Source organism: Urocitellus parryii, chromosome 15 (genome assembly GCF_045843805.1).
Source record: "Urocitellus parryii isolate mUroPar1 chromosome 15, mUroPar1.hap1, whole genome shotgun sequence".
Taxonomy (NCBI): Eukaryota; Metazoa; Chordata; class Mammalia; order Rodentia; family Sciuridae; genus Urocitellus; species Urocitellus parryii.
The window spans coordinates 41,932,634-41,947,182 of record NC_135545.1 but is presented as its reverse complement, the minus strand read 5'-3'; the positions used below and the strand labels follow the sequence as shown (position 1 = coordinate 41,947,182).

General features: G+C 38.3%; 1 protein-coding gene across 3 annotated transcripts in view; it reads right to left on the bottom strand.

The window, feature by feature from the left end:
- Positions 1-13,474, bottom strand: part of Cbfb (core-binding factor subunit beta) — a 51,905-nt gene extending 38,431 nt beyond the window's left edge. The window contains exons 1-3 of one of the 3 annotated variants that reach the window (XM_026413282.2): positions 13,115-13,470; positions 12,789-12,875; positions 6,943-7,059 (exon numbers count right to left, since the gene is read on the bottom strand). In XM_026413282.2, coding sequence (XP_026269067.1) covers positions 6,943-7,059; positions 12,789-12,875; positions 13,115-13,192 — 282 coding nt within the window. In that variant the 5' untranslated portion in view covers positions 13,193-13,470. Of the gene's footprint in view, positions 1-6,942; positions 7,060-12,788; positions 12,876-13,114 lie in introns of all 3 variants that reach the window. The other 2 variants (XM_026413281.2, XM_026413283.2) reach the window with 2 other exon arrangements.
- Between the last annotated feature and the right edge of the window lie 1,075 nt (positions 13,475-14,549).

Below are 14,549 nucleotides of genomic sequence, written 5' to 3'. Positions count from 1 at the left end.
CAAAGCTTTATCACAGAAATATTTTATTTGGAAAGACTAGGCTATGTAGAAAAGAGAAGAAACTTGTTGAGTATGAATAAGAATTTCCCAAAACTAACATCAAGGAGTCCTGTAAACCCTGCCAAATTTTGGATAGTATATAAACAGACAATATTTATTTTGGGACAAAGAGCTTGCAGGCAAGTAAGCAAAAGGCTGCAGAAGCAGCAGAACTACTGACTGTTGGAGAAGGCCATTTAAAATAAGATTCTATTTTCATTCATTAAACCAAATGCTGTGAATTTTTTCTTTGCTATTTTAGCTAATAAAAATGAGTGCTAAAAAGATTTGTCTTTTTGTCTTAAGTATGCAAAGTTCAGAACTTGGAAAAAGGAAAAAATAAACACAACTTACCAAAAATTTAAAGAGCACTCACTCTAATGACATGATTTATAACTACTTCTCAATGTCTGATATTCATGCTGTTTGACTATAAATTAAAATCACAAACTATAAATAGAAATACACCAACCATACAAAGTTTAACCTCTTTATTTCTGAGGCCAATGTAGTAAAACTAGACAGGATGCTCTATTTCCATAGAAAAAATGGTCGAACAGTAGCACTTTTAAAAAGTTCATTTTTTTCAACTTATGAAATATTTTTCATACCATACCCTTCAACTTTGTACTCATAAACTGGGATCACAAAAGTAAACATAAATGTTTTATTCACAATCCCAACAAAACTCTAAGAAATACAGTTTATGTGATAAAAACATTAATCTGATCACCCATGATTAAAAATTTTTGTTAACCATACTCATTTGCGTTTGTTTGAAAATAAAAAAGAATTGGATATAGGTCCTAAGAGGAAAGATCAAAGGAATTAAAGAGTTGCTAGGTCTATAAAATTTTAACTTAGGAATGATTTAAATACTGATAAGTTGCTTTTCCTTGTTTTCTGACAGCAAAATTAGAGGGAAGCAATTTAAAGAAGAATTAAGAACATTTTGGCTGCTAAGATTTATAACTGTTTTAGTTTGGATATTTAATATCCCCTGAAAAACTCAAGCATTAGGCAATGCAAAAATGTTCAGAGATGAAATTACTGGATTATGGGCGCTATAACTAATGGACTAATAATTAACTAGTGGACTAATCCATTTGTTGGATTAATAATCTGAATGGCTTCCATATGGGATGTGAATATCAGGAAGTTGGGATCACTGGGGTCATCCTGGTCAACATAACCAGGTTAAGTGTAAGCAGACGAGGACTGGCTGGAGAAATAGGTCACTGAGGTTGTACCCTCAGACTATATTTTGTCCTTGGCTCCTCTCTGCTTCCTGGCTGCCACAAGCTGAACAGCTTTCCCCCACCACATCCTTCTGCCTTGATGCTTTTCTGCTTTCTTAGGCCCAGAGTGATACAGTTAGCTGACCTTGAAATGAACTTATGAAACTGAGCCCAAAATCAATTTTTCCTCCTCTGAGTTGCTCTTGTCAGGTATTTTCGTCACAGCAACAAAAAGCTAACACACCACTTGGGAAAGACACAGTATTCCAACATTGTATAGCCACCTAAAATGAAGCTTACCTAAGGTACACTGTTGTACTAGCTAACATTCAGTTACTTATAATCTCACCCTAGAAAACCATCAAATAACCTAACTTTGGATAGGGGTTTACAATTTAAAATACATTTTCACATGTTTTAGTACCTCATTTAATCCTCACATGAAGTATACGAACAGAACAGATATTCTGATTATCATTTATAGATGAGGAAAATATTTATGATTACCTTTGACTTTACTCTAGAGTTCTACTAGATTATTTTAAATCTTTCCTGAGAAAGAACCAATGGAGGGGCTGGGACTCTGTGGTAGAGCACTTGCCTAGCACATGTGAGGAACTGAGTTCAATCCTCAGCCTCACATAAAAATGAATGAATGAATAAATAAATAAATAAATAAAGGCATAGATTTTAAAAAAAAGAACCAATGTAGATGGGTCACTAGACACCTTGGTACAAAAAAATTCAAAAAGAGAAAATTATGTGTTGACTTGATCCTACATAAAGTTTCTATTTGTGTAGTTAATAATTAATAAACCTTTTTTATTGAAGATTCTTTGTTCGAAAATATTCCTGCAACCACATAAGCAAAAGAATGAATAAAAGGCACTGGTTTATATGAGCCATAAATCATAAAATCATTATTTTTAATAAAAGGATATGGAGATTTTTGTCTTCTTTCTCAGCATTCTAAGATTTTTTTTTTAAATTCACTAAATTTATATCAATGATAGCTAGCCTCCAGGATGACCCCAGTGATTCCAGCTTCCTGGTATTCACACCCATATGGAATCACCCTTCCTGTTTAGTGTGGATTAGACTTAGTGACTAGTTTGCAATGAATAAAATAAGACACAATGACTTAAAGAACAGGTCATAAAAAGCATGGTGACTTCATTCTTTTTCTATAAAGAGGTGCACACATGCCTAGGAACTGAAGTCAACTGAGTGAGCTTGAAGAGGAACCTTTAGCTTCCGTCTAGTTTTCAGAGACTGTCCAGTCCCAGCCAACATCTGGACTGCAACCTCATGCGGGACCACCCAGCCACACAATTCCCTGATTCTTGCAAAGGGAAATAAGAAAACTTTGGGGATGACAGAAACACTGCCTTTATCTGTAATGGCATTTACATGTGTCCATACATTTGTTAAAACTCAAATTATACAATTGTGCTGGGGACGTAACTCAGTGGTAAGAGGGTTTGCCTAGCAAGTATGAGGCTCTGGGTACAAAATCCAGCACAACAGAAAATAAATAAATAAATAAATAATGGAGTGAGAATGTTAAAAAAAATTATATAATTATACTGGACGTATTTTATTGAATGGAAAATATACTTCAATAAAATTGTTATCTTTAAAAGGCAAATGAACTCAAAATAAGCGACGTAGAATCATTTATGAAAAACCAATGTCTTGGCTTTAAGAGTTAAGGGTGGTTAGGAAACAGAAGCTGCAATAACAAGCTATTATTACAAACTCACATGCCCTAAACTGACCAAACCTGCTCCTTGCTCTATCTATAGCCTTTCCCATCTCAGATAATGGCAATCCCATATTTCCAGTTGCTCTAGCCAAAAAAACAAAGTCATTAACTCCTTTTTTTTCTCATCCAATCCATAAGCAAATCTTCTTAGCTTTTTCTCAAAACACATCCATCTCTCATTCTGTCCACTGTTATCACCCTGTTCTCTAGCAAAGATCGCTGAAATAGCCAAGCAGGTCTCCCTATTTCAATCTTGCCCCCTATGGTCTATTATCAATCAACCCGAAAGTTAGGTTAGTCAAAACCTAACCCAGACCATATCATTTACCTGCTCAAAAACATGAAACCACTCCCTATTTCACTCGGAATAAAAATCCATGTTGTTAAAATAGCCATGGGAACTGGCTCCTTGTTAAAGCCCTGATCTCTCCTCCTTTCTTAGCCTACTCTACTCACACAGGATTGGTTGCTGTTTATCAAATATACATAACATGCTCACACCCTGTGGCCTTCATAGTGGCTGTTTCCTCTATCTGGAACATCTTTTCCCCCATATACCTACAGGGTTCATCATTCCCTAACCTCCTTTCAGGCCTCTGCTCAGATATGAACTTCTTTACCTAGACTATCCTATTTAAAACTGTAAATATCCTGCTCAGAATAAAAATATCCTGCTGATTAGTAAAGAGAAATAAGCTGCTTCAGGAAGTATTATGGTTTGAATTCAGAAAGTCCCACAAAGACTCATATGTTGAAGACTTGGTCCCCAGTGCAACGATTTTTAGAGGTAGGGCTTTGGGGGAAGTAATTGGATCATAAGGGCTCTAACCTCATTAATGGATTAATTCACTGATAACATTCATAGCTGAACATACTACTGGGAAGTGGAAGAAACTGGAAGGTGGGACCTAGATGAAGGGAGTAAGTTTTCAAGGGCATGCCTCTGAAGACTTTGTCTTGCCCCTGGCTCCTTTCTCTCTGCCAGCCATAAGGTTAAGCAGTTCTGATTTACTATACCCTTTTGCCATGATGTACTACTGTCTCACCACAGGACCAGAAACAAAGGAACCAACTGTCCATACAATGAAACCCGTGAAACTGAGCCAAAAATAAATCTTTCTTCCTTTAAGTAGTTTTATCAGGTATTTTGTCATAGTGATGAAACATTGACTAACACAGTAAGTGAGGTTGAGAGAATAAGGAGGATGACACTGATTCGGGGTCTGATATAGAAGAGGCAAATTATTACATTTGAGGAAGTTCCTTCAATTTTCTTTGCTTCTAGTCCTAATCATATGGGTACAGAATCAAAATATAATGGCTAAAGAGAACACAAAAAGGAAGGGAGAAATAATCTTAGCTCCATGTATGAAAAAATCCAAGACAGAATTTTTTCTCTAAATTCACTGGAGTAATTTATCCCATAGCATACTAGGAGGGTTTTTGTTTTTCCTTAAAACATTTTATTCTTCTAGATCCTGCTGGTATAGTACAGATGTTGGCAAAGCTATAGTTGAGAAAAACATGATATATACATAAACACAAATTTCCATCCTGCCAGTGTAACCATTCTTGAACACAGTCACACTTATTTGTTCACATATTGTCTCTGGCTTCTTTCACACTGTAACAGCACAGGTGAATAGCAGCAACAGAGACCATTAGCCTGCAAAATTGAAAATATTTACTATTTTTCCCTTTACAGAAAGAAAATTTCTTTTCTTTCTTTTATGGTGCTGGGGATTGAACCCAGGGCTTTATTCATGCAAGGCAAGCACTCTACCAACTGAGTATATCCCAGCCCTCAGAAAGGAAATTTCTAAAATCAATTATAAAATATAAATTCCTGATAGATTTGAAAATCTTCTAAATACTAGAGTAAACCTTCAAACTTTTTTTTTTTTTTTGGCTTGGGGGGAGGTGGGGATTGAACTCAGGGGCAGTCAGCCACTAAGCTATATCCCCAGTCCTATTTTGTATTTTATTTAGAGACAGGGTCTCATTGAGTTGCTTAGTGCCTTGCTTCTGCTGAGGCTGGCTTTGAACTCATGATCCTCCTGCCTCAGCTCCAGAGCCACTGGGATTATAGGCATGCATGCACCACCATGCCTGGCCCCATCTGACATTTTTGATATTGTTAGTTCTATAACTGAAAACACATCAATAGCTTTAAATCCAAGAATAATGTAGTCTTCAAACTAGTGACCAGATATCATTATCTAATTCAAGTAAAACGGACCTCCCAGTAGCATTGACATGCCAATCTTCAAGCGTTAAGTAATTTAGCATTAAAGCTAAGGGGAAGGCAACTTTTTTTTTTTTTTATATATATGCCTTTAAGAAATTGATCTATCTAGTGTTTTCTTTTTTTGACAAAGCCTCACTATATTACCCAGGCTAGCCTCAAACTCCTTGGCTCAAGTGATCCTCCTGCCTCAGCCTAACAAGTGCTAGACCACTTGGGCTAGAACTAGATTCAACAGCTGGTTCTAGCACATAAGTGCTAGAACTAGATTCAACAGCTGATTCTGAGGAATGTCTTAAACAAGAAAAAAATTTTTTCTTCTTCATCTAGTCACACATACATGCACCAAAACAAAGATCAATAATCCTACAATGATTTTCCAAGTTTCCCCTTATATGTTAAGAATTACCAAATAGTAAAATATGTAATATTTGCTTTTAATTTTCTAATTAAACAAGCTAATACACAGGAAAGCAAATATTACTCATTTTTTAAAATCCTGTCATCTATTTTCCCTCTCTCAAATCCAAAGATTAGTTTTTTTCATGTACAACATCAAACTTAATTTCATAAAACAAAAAATTCTTAATTGCATATATAAAAAATTAGAAATCCTTTTCTGATACAAAATACCTTCATTAATATTTAGATATTTCTTACATTTTACAAATAAAATGATAGATTATGCCATTCATGATGACACTTTGAAAAGTAATTTTCAAACAGACAAAAATAGGTATGGAAACACCCTGTAAAGGAAACAAGAAATACTGAAGATAATATGAATCCCCAAAATTCTTTTTAAAATTTTTATTTCAAGAAGTCAGCTCCTTGACTTCTTAGTTAATGATCAACCAATCCAAGTTATTATTCATTAAAATTTCACCAAAAAGTCCTGTACCTTTTACTTAGATTTTAACAGGGCTCTCAGCATAAATATTTCTACCTTTTAAAAAAATCTTTAGCCTAAACTACTTCTTTTTTTAAAAAAATACCTTTATTTTGTTTATTTATTTATTTTAATTTTTTTTTTTTAATGTGATGCTAGGGATCAAACCTGGTGCCTCCCTGTGCTAGGCAAGCACTCTATCACTGAGCCACAACCCAACCCCCTTTTGCCTAAACTTCTAAAATAAAAATTGTAAGAAATCTGTTTTCTCAGAAACTTTTTCAAAACAATTTTTTCCAAGTTGAAGTTTTAACAGTTTTTCTCAAAATTAATTTTGCTACAATAGAATTAGAAAGTTACCCATGAGCTACTTCTAAATACTGTGAATTTGTAAGCCTACAGAGCCTTCCCATTTTTCTCTTAATTTCATTTTTTTTTTACAACACTGTAGTAACACATATTTTAGTAAACACAAAAAGTTCTTGTTAACACTTTTAAAAGAATTAGGTTTTAAGTGTTATTGTAGGAAAGTTCACTGCTTTCCTTATGGGCTACAACTTTCTTCAGTGAATATTATATTCGTGAAATTAGTAATGTGTGATATAGTATAACACAGATTTTAAAAACACTGTATTACATCTTTATAATATGGAATGAAAGCAAATCTGATCATATACCTGGGTAACCCACGATTGCTAATAATGTATGTATCATCAGAAAACCTTTAATGAAAACAACTCACCAATTGAAAAGAAACGTTTCCTACCTTGCCTGCTTCTCTTTCTAAGTCGACATACTCCCGGCTAGGTGTTTGTCGCTGTTCTCCCTGCCAGCTGGCCGGAAAAAACTGGAGAGACAGATTGGTTCCTGTGGCCACAAAAGCCTTTTAGAAAAATCAATACAAACAGGATCAGGAGCAGGACATTACATAAATTATGCAGGCAGTCATTTATTTTTACATCAGTTTATGTCTTAAGCCAGGCAGCACTGAGAATACTTAAAAGTAAAAAACATGCACTCATCATTTTTCTTAAGTATTAAGTTACAAACATCTGATTCCATTTTGAGGACATTTGCCATTGGCTGCTTAAATATAAAATCAGACATGGAATCAATACTTTCTTTCAGGTCATTTTTTGCTGACGTTAGGATCTTACATTGCTAATGTCTAACCAGAAACCACTGTCCTTGCATTTTAAAACTTTTAAATATTTTTAAATGTGAAAACCACTAGTGAACTAAAGATTGTGAATTTAAAAGAATATCACAATTTAAAGTTATATGATACATTTATCTTTCTTGATTTCCTTCGCTCAAGGAAACACTGAATGGTGTGATACAAAAAAAAAAAGAAAAAAATGCAGTAAGTACATTTTTGCCAGGCGTGGTAACACAGGCCTGTAATCCCAGTGGCTCCGCAAGCTGAGGCAGGAGGATCGTGAGTTCAAAGCCAGACTCAGCAAAAGTGATTCACTAAGCAACTCAGTGAAACCCTGTCTCTAAATAAAATACAAAATAGGGCTAGGGGTGTGGCTCAGTGGTCAAGTGCCCCTAAGTTCAATCACAGGTACTAAAAAAATAAAAAATAAAAACCAGAAGAGCATTTTTAAATGGATTTTAAAACCCATGTTAAAAAATGTACTAGGAGCTGGATGTAGTGGTGCATGCCCATAATCCCAGCAGCTCAGGAGGCTGAGGTAGGAGGATCACAAATTCAAAATCAGTCTCAGCAACTTAGTGAGACCCTGTCTCAAAAAATAAAAATGGACTGGGGATGTGGCGAAGCACCCCTAGGTTCAAACACCAGTACCAAAAAAAGAAAGAAAGAAAGAAAGAAAAAAATGCATTAGGGATTGTTTTTCTTGTTATAAACCATACATTAGCATGTAATGTGACAGTACTTCTTTCTAAAACGTTAGATGATTTAAAAAAATATGCACTTTTCTAAAATTTTACTATCGAAGAAGTAGCTCCAACTACAACTAAAAGTACTGAGTGTTCATCTAATATTTATAGAAGATTTGGATGGTTCAGCTCAGACAGAAGAGTCTAAAACCATTTCATTAAGTGTCATTCTATGTAGCCCCTGAGCAATTTAACTCTATATTTCTCCCATGTAAAAAACAGAAATAACATTATTCCTCCTATTTCTTTCTGAAAGAAATAACAAGCAGGTTTTTTTTTTTTTTTAAAAATACATTTTCATTGTCTAAATGTAAACTCTTCTTTGCTGAAACCAGAAAGTTTTATTTGGTTTATTTTACTGATTACATTCTGAAGCATCATCACTTGAAGCACAGTCTTCATCTGAAAGCAAGGGCTTCACATTTTGAGCCATTTGTTTAAAACCATTAGCTGATATAACTATCCACTAGTTCCCCTACTGGTTAACAGTTTATTCTGTTTTTAAAGGTAAAAATTATACTTCCTATTTCTATTACTGGTACTATAGGTACTTTGTCAACTGCTAAATCTCTAGACATCTTTGATGGCATTTCTTTCATCAACTGGGATGCCAGTTGTGGTAATTATTTTCTATGACTAGAAACTGAAATAAACTAACATCAATATTACAATAGTAATTTTTTTTTAAAAAAAATCTTTCCATGCACTATCAGAATAAGTTTTATCCATAGTAGCACAACCATTAGTTCAAATGAAAAGCAGATTCTAGAAGAAAAACTGCCTAGGCAGTATGACCTGAGGCATACTTCAGTTTCCTCACAAATTAATATTTGCACAATGCTTAGAACAGTACCAAGTAAACACCATATAAATGTTTTCTGAAAAATATAACCTTTGTCTGTCTGATAGGGGAGGAAGGTTGTCTGTTATTGTTCAAGCTGGCTTCCAATTTCTGAGCACAGCGTCCTCCTGCCTCAGCCTCCCCAAGTAGCTGGGACTATAGGTGTGCCCCAATGCACCCTACTTAAGAGAAATAACTTCGAGATTAATAAAAGTGGCAACTTTTAGCCTCAGATAATGAAATTCTCCCAGAACAGAATGGTAGTAGATAAGAGATTAAACCCATGAATGAATGTCCTGTGTCAAAACCTCTGAATCACATTTCTTCAATACTTAGTTTATGCAGTAGCAAACCCTTCTACTTCCAGTATATCCCAAACCAGCATAGTGCTAAGACACTCTGAAGATCTTATTACTTCATCTCCTGTTTGAATGCAAAACTCAGAAGAGATTTCCTGCTTTACCACTTTCTCACCAAGATCCCTCCATGAGAGAAAAAGTGATAAAAACTAAAAATTAATCATTCTAGAATAGTGGTTTCCAAATTTACTTTACCCAATAACTTTTTTTTTTTTTTTTTGAGGTGCTGAGGATGGAATCCAGGGCCTTACCAATGTTAGGCAAACACTCTACCCCTGAGCTACAGTGGGATCCCTTTTTAAATAGAATACCTACACGTAAGAGTCAGGAAATTCTGTTTGAAAATATTAAAATATTACAGTGGGAAAATGTCAGTATGTAAGACTTCCAAGTTGTCTTGACTGTATTTTATAGTTTTTACAAATTAAAAAAATGGCACACCTTATGCCAATCCAATATATTTTAACCATTGAATCTTCGGGATTAAAAATATATCAGTTTTTACCTTCCCCATACTCCTGTAAGCATTTTTTTAATTATTAGAGTCAACATACTCCTGTAAGCATTTTTTTAATTATTTGTGTTGAAGACATCTCCGATATCCTTAGTACAATAACAATTCAAAACAGGAATAAATCAGATTTCACCAAAATAAATTCTAGCTCTCACCCACAATCACTATTATTTCATTATGTCCTAAAAAGTCTGAACAGGGGCTGGGATTGTGGCTCAGTGGTAGAGCGTATGCCTACCATGCGTGAGGCCCTGGGCTTGATCTTGGCACCACTTTAAAAAAATAAACAAACAAATAAAATAAAGGTATTGTGTCCATCTACAACTAAAAAAAATTTGAAAAAAAAAAGAGTCTGATAAGTTTTGTAGTGAAAGGGAAGTATTACAGCCCTTAATTTCTTTCACCTCTAAATGTAAAATAAATTCTTTACTAATCTCCCTTGTACACAAGGAGATGTTAAAAATGAGGGGAAAAAAAAAACAGCATCTGGGGCAGTGGAATAATTGGGGAATTGAGAACTATGTTTATCTTTACCATATATGACCACTGTCAAATAGAAAATAATTCCTTTTCCACTACTAAATAGTTAGAAACCAACCTGTTCATAAGTCATAGGTAAATTTCAGGCCTTAAATTATGTAGCCTCTAAATTCAAATAATCAGTACCTCTAATACAAAGGGCCTTTTGCAAAGCACCTGTTTTTAGAGGGGTTTATTCAGGCTTAGTACAATCTCCAACCTCTAGGAGCTAAAGATCCTGTAAATTAATTAATTAAATACTGGGTATTAAACCTGGGGAGTTTTACCACTGAGCTACATACCCAGCCCTTTTTATTTTTTATTTTGAGACAAGGTCTTGCTAAATTGCCGAGGGCCTCACTAAGTAGCTGAGGAGGGCCTCAAACTTGCAATCCTCCTATTTTAGTCTCCAGAGCAGCTGGGATTACAGATGTGTGTCACTGTGCCCAGGCAGGATCCTGTAATTTAAATTGGGCAACAATGATTTAAAAGGGAAAAACAAGGAAGAGAGGGGAAAAAAGAAAAAGAGAAAAAAGTGAAATCCCTCCCCAAATATTACATCACTCAACAAACAACATGTGCCAGTGCCATCTTAAGTGCAAATCTTATAGAAATCAATCTACATCCTTCAATCTTTAATATTTCTCAGAAAACAAATTAAACAAAACTTATTAAAATTTGTAAGATCAGTTATTTCACCCTGGAAAGAAATTTATGACAAACATAACAACCTATATAACACTGCTATATTTTGACATTAGAATATAACTCTTCAGATATAGTATAGGCTAAATTATATCCTCAGTTCACAATTACATGCAGCAAAGTATGATACAACTAAAAGCACCCTACAGGCTATGCTTTACTGGTTTTCAGAAAAAAATCTCAGCTTTAAAAAATTGACAGCATTTTGTATCTCATCATTTACCTCCGGGAAATCCTTTGATTACGTAAACTATTATCCATCCACCTTTTGCAAAAGAAAACCCAGGCAAAGAATGACAGTCACTCGACCAACTAATGAATGATTCTTCCCTTCTATCACCCAGTGCCAAAATCAAAAAGTATTTGTCTTTTTTTTTTTTAACAGAGAGAGAGAGAGAGAGAATATTAATATTTATTTTTTTAGTTTTTGGCGGACACAACATCTTTGCTTGTATGTGGTGCTGAGGATTGAACCCGGGCCGCACGCATGCCAGGGGCGCTACCGCTTGAGCCACATCTCCAGCCCCAAATATTTTTTTTAATACACAAATATTACAACTATCAATAAACTTGGAGGGGGACTTAAAACTCTCATAATATACATTAACGATCAAATATTTTAAAAGCTCCTCAAAAATTTATCATCTATCAGTAATATAATTCCAAAAACATTGTTTAAATATTAAATATTAAATACTGTTTAAAAATAAATCTGATTTTTGTGAACAGGAGAATTTTATAGTATAAAATAAAAACAAATAATTGATTGCAAAAGGGGAGGAATAAATTTTCCAACATGCCTTCTTACTGTTAACCTCTGTTCAAACAGCACCTTAGCTTCAAGTCTCTGCCAAAGCAATGGGCTCAAGTCATAATGCAAGGTAAAAAGAGTCCATTATACAGTGCTTCAACATTTTTTAAACAAATAATCAACCTCTTTTTCTATAGTTTCTTCCCATCGTTGCCTCATTATACCTCCAATTGGACAAAAGGCGATGAATGGAGGACACTTGTTTTTTTTTTCAACCCTAGGTTTGATGGAGGTGAGGCATCAAGTCTATCACACCCAAACGGGCCTCCAGGAGATCAACGGCGAATTTTGCAGAGCCATATGCGGCTCTTTAGGTACTGCAACACTAAACAGGATATGTTTAGGAAAAAAAAAAAAAAAAAACTGATAATTTTTTCCCCCGATTCTCTTGAAGCATTATATTCCAGGAAAAAAAAATTAAACGTCCTGTAGGCCCTTTTTCTTTTAAACCTCCCTTTTCTATCAGGACAATAGATAACTGGAGTAAAGATTTATCCTCATTCTGGGAGCGAAAGAGCTTCACATATAAATTTACCAACAAATCCAGCGTCTAGGAAACAAACTATCGCTGACCTCGAATGAAGCTCCAGTCCTTTTCCCGAGTGGGTGTTTTCTTCCCGCACATACCCCGAAGTCCCCCCCCCATCGGTGTCACAGCCTATATAAGGACCTTTGCTTATTTACTTTGGCTCGGGCTGGAGCTCCACTCGCGGTGAACTGTGCGCCAGGCCGGCTCTGGGAAACACGAGCCACCGCGGCGGGCCACGGGGAAAGCGTGTCCCCGCGAGGAGCGGGCCTCCAGCGTCTGGTTTCGCCTTCTGAATCCCGAGTAGGAAGTGAGAAGGCGCCCGCTCAGTTCCGGGAGCCGCGGCATCCGCGGCGCCGTCCGGAACCCGCCTGGGCCGCGCGGTCCCCGCGCAACAAGTGACCCGCGCGCGCCGGGGCCCCGCGGACTTACGATCTCCGAGCGGCCGTCGCGGCAGGCGTTCTGGAAGCGCGCCTGGCGCTCCTCGTGGGGCCGGTCCCTGAAGCCGGTGTACTTAATCTGTAAGGCAGAGACGGCCGAAATCAGGAGCGAAATCTGCGGCGCCGCCCGCGCGCCCTCCCGCCCCGCGCAGCGCCGATAAGGGCAAGCAGAGCCTGTGGGCAGACGGCCGCCAGGGCGAGATTGCCCCTCCGCGGGCGCGCCGACCCGGGCTTCCCGGGGACCGCGCCGCTCAAACTTTTCTCTGCCCGGGCCCACTCGGGGCGCGTCGCGGCCTCCGCGCCGCCCGCCCGCCTTACCTCACACTCGCGGCTCAGCTTTCTGAAGAATTCTTCATTCTCGAACTTGCTTCTCTGGTCGGGCACGACGCGCGGCATCTTCCCGCCCTGAGGCCGTGCCGGCCGGCCGGGTTACGGGGAAGCGCGGGCACCCGCTGGCCGGCTCCGCGCTGACCGAATGACCGCCCACCCGCGGCGCCCCTTCTCCCGCTCCCCTTTGTTTCAGGCGCCCGCCCGTGTGGGCTCCCGCTCCGGGGAGTCTGAGGTGCCACCGCCCGCTCGAGCCCAACCCACGCCGCCGTCGCCTCAGCCGTTGCCTGCCGCCCCCGGCCGCCGCCGTCGCCGCCGCCGCCACTTCCTCTCGCCGCCCACCTCGCTTGCTCGGCCGCCCCGCCCCCGCCGGCCCCACCCCTCCTCCTCGCGCCCGCCCGCCTCAAACTCCTGCAAACAAGACGCACCATTCACAACTCCGCTGTCCGCGCCGCGCATGCGCCACCCTGTAGCCTGTGCGGCGGCTGGACTGCAGGGAACCTGGACTCCTCCCGCAGGGTGGCCTCCTTCCCCTTGCCTGTCCGCAGGCCACTGGGTGTGTAGCTGCCCAGCTGGCCTTTGGCAAGCGACAGTGGCTCCCGCGGGCCTTACTTTCTGCCCTTCCTTGATCATCTGGAACTTCTGGAGTCTCCAGTCACGCGAAGAAACTGTGATTGCCACTTGAACGTTAGGAAACCTCAGTCCCTGGACACTTTTCATCCCCAAACTGACGGGAAGAGTGTAGTCTATGCACATCTAAGGTAAAGGTGGAAGCAGAAAGCCAACTGAATCGTGGTGGACAGATCCAGGCTTTTGGAGTCTTTTGCCTTAGATGGAATCCCTCATGACTCTCCTGCCCGCTAGCTGGGCCTTAGACAAGTGTTGAACTGCTAGGTCTCAGATTCCTATTTTCCAAAATACAGACACTCATAAGCTCATTGTGTTAGCATGAGAACCTTTATGTAAGCCTAGGATATGATCACATGATGCGTGTTCAATAGATTTGTTTCTAAAGTACAAGCCATTATAAATAAGTATATATACATATAATTGCCAATTCATACATTCACCCAAACATGCAATCAGATCCAAGAAACAAGATCTACAAGTTCTAGGAATGTGGTTTAACCCAAGCTGGAGAAAGTCTGACATCAAGTTTATGGCATAACTTGATTCAAAATTGATCCTCAATTAATCCTGATCCTTAAAGTTCTAGTTTGTCAAAAAATAAGTCCAATATAGAAACTAGATGCCAACTCTGAAGGCCAGTAGCTGACCAGATTTCAAAGGAATGTGAGGATGCACCCAAACTCACAGCAATTAGTGCCCTGGTCAATTGGCAATCTGCCTGAGGGCAGGATTTGGCAGAATTTCTTTTCTTTTCTTTTCTTTTTTTTTTAAAGAGAGAGAGAGAATTTTTAATATT